At 36.2% G+C, this 2,110-nt stretch overlaps 1 protein-coding gene across 1 annotated transcript; it reads left to right on the top strand.

The window, feature by feature from the left end:
- The first annotated feature begins 497 nt into the window (after positions 1 to 497).
- LOC129777406 (barrier-to-autointegration factor) lies at positions 498 to 1,231 on the top strand. The gene is made up of 2 exons (XM_055783652.1): positions 498 to 850; positions 919 to 1,231. The coding sequence occupies exons 1-2, from the start codon at positions 725 to 727 to the stop codon at positions 1,063 to 1,065; spliced, it is 273 nt and encodes a 90-aa protein (XP_055639627.1). The 5' UTR covers positions 498 to 724; the 3' UTR covers positions 1,066 to 1,231.
- Positions 1,232 to 2,110: the final 879 nt, after the last annotated feature.

Genomic DNA, 2,110 nt, shown 5'->3' with positions numbered 1-2,110 from the left:
TTACTGTTTCGATGTCCCGTTCAAGTACGTACGACGTGGTGTTGATTTCCGGCGTCAAATCATCTTCGAAGATGAGAACGAATTGATACAATTTGCGATCCAGCAAAATTTCGCAAGTGTCCAAAAAAGCACACTTTTGAGTGCTGTGATATCCAACTCACTCGCTAAAAGCATGCAGGAAAAGCTTTCAATATTTTATAAAAATAAGAATAGAATAAGAACATTAATAAAAATAAAAATTTTTTGAATAAAAATTATATTGTACCAATGGAGGGCCAACAAATTAGCCATTACTAAAGCCGAAATTGAGCCAACATTGGACTTACAAACCATAGTTTTGTTTGACATTTGTGTCTACCAATTTGTTTTCGTAGGATGTACCAATGATTAGTAGGGTAGAAAATGACTAGAGAATTGCTAATATTTACCAAAAAATTGGTCATATATACTAAATTTTCCTCTCAGTGTACGAAAGACGCCGTAGAAATCTGGCCGCTCTATTCAGCAATGTGTCAAGCGTCAAGCTGCGACAGAGCGGCAAGCGGAGAAAACAACGTTCAAAACGAAACGATTCCAGCAAATTCTACCATATCACAGAGCATTTTGACTAATTCAACCTTGAAAGAACAGGAAAATCTGAGTATTATTCGTGGATAGCGCTTTGATACGTTTACGGCGAACGAGAAAACTTCATTTCATTTTTCTGTTGTGAAACAATTTAAAAATGTCCAGCACTTCTCAGAAACATAGAAATTTCGTAGCTGAGCCTATGGGAGAAAAACCAGTAACGGATCTAGCTGGCGTGGGAGATGTGCTGGGGAAGCGTTTAGATGCTGCTGGATTTGATAAAGTGAGTATATTAATTTTGAATCATCATAAAAACATAACCTGCAATGAAACGCGAATTGTTTTTTCTAGGCCTATACAGTGCTGGGTCAATATCTGTTGCTGAAAAAAGATGCCGAACTTTTTAAGGAATGGATGAAAGATACCTGTGCTGCCAATTCCAAACAGGCCGCTGATTGTTACCAATGTCTCAATGACTGGTGCGAGGAGTTCTTGTAAAATTTCCCTATCCCTATCATTAAGCTTTATTTGACTTGAAAACTGTGTCGCTTTTATTCTCTAACCTATAAGCAATTGGCTATTTTAATGAACATTTATGAAGGACGTAGATTGTAACATAATCTGTATGTGTCGTAATAATACTTGTTACTATTTTGACTATGAACCATGTGTTTTACTTAAAAAAAACATTCCTGTTCAAATGTGCGAAAAATCCAACCATACCCGACATGTCTTGATGCTGAATATTAGCCCATTAGCGACTAAGTTGTAAACAATATTTGTTTTGTGTAATTTTGATTATTAGTGTTAAACAGAACCAAAAACCTTTTTTTCCAATCTTTTATTTTCCGAGAAGATCCTGCGTAGGACTTTAAATCGAATGAGTTTTTGCCCTCCATAACAATTACATTTTTTATATTTTGTTAGGTTTGGCTATTGAAAAATAACCCGTACACATTTGCTTTAGATCAAATTTATTACTAAACTAGCTGACCCGGCGAACGTCCCGCCCAAAATTATTGTTTTGATATGAATTCTTCAGAACAAATTTTTGAACTTTTTCTCATAATATTGTTCTATGGGCAGAATACAACAAATAGAACAAAATGAAGACGACTCAAAAGGAACCTTTCCTTCATCGGGTTTTGTAATTAGCAACACATTTGGCCTTCCTTTTTGATTTATATAGATAGGAATGCGTTATTCCGCCTGAAAATCCATTTCCACCTTCAAACAAAGATCAATTTCGTTAGCGCAAACATCGAATGGACTAACAACGCTTATCATGATGTAATTTTCGAACATATGGGTATTCAATTTACCGAATTCTCCAAACTACCTTCACTAATGTGAAATAGTTAGAGATCTAGGCGTCGTCCTGGACTGTAAACTCACATTCATAGAACACTACAACTCTGTAATCAATAAGGCAAATAGTCGGCCTTATTCTGCGTGGCGTGTGAGGTGAGATGACAATTGTCACTTATGTCACGCGATTCCACCAGGCGTATGCCGTGAGAAATCTCACTTGAATGAACTCTCA

This window comes from Toxorhynchites rutilus, chromosome 3, assembly GCF_029784135.1.
Source record: "Toxorhynchites rutilus septentrionalis strain SRP chromosome 3, ASM2978413v1, whole genome shotgun sequence".
Classification (NCBI taxonomy): Eukaryota; Metazoa; Arthropoda; class Insecta; order Diptera; family Culicidae; genus Toxorhynchites; species Toxorhynchites rutilus.
The sequence above is the reverse complement of the archived record's forward strand: the minus strand, read 5'-3'. Positions and strand labels throughout refer to the sequence as shown.

Bases quoted from the DNA above. Each gene is read 5' to 3' on its own strand.
- LOC129777406 (XM_055783652.1), top strand. From the start codon at position 725: ATGTCCAGCACTTCTCAGAAACATAGAAATTTCGTAGCTGAGCCTATG. The intron at 851-918 runs GTGAGTATATTA...TGTTTTTTCTAG, and splicing joins ATGCTGCTGGATTTGATAAA to GCCTATACAGTGCTGGGTCA.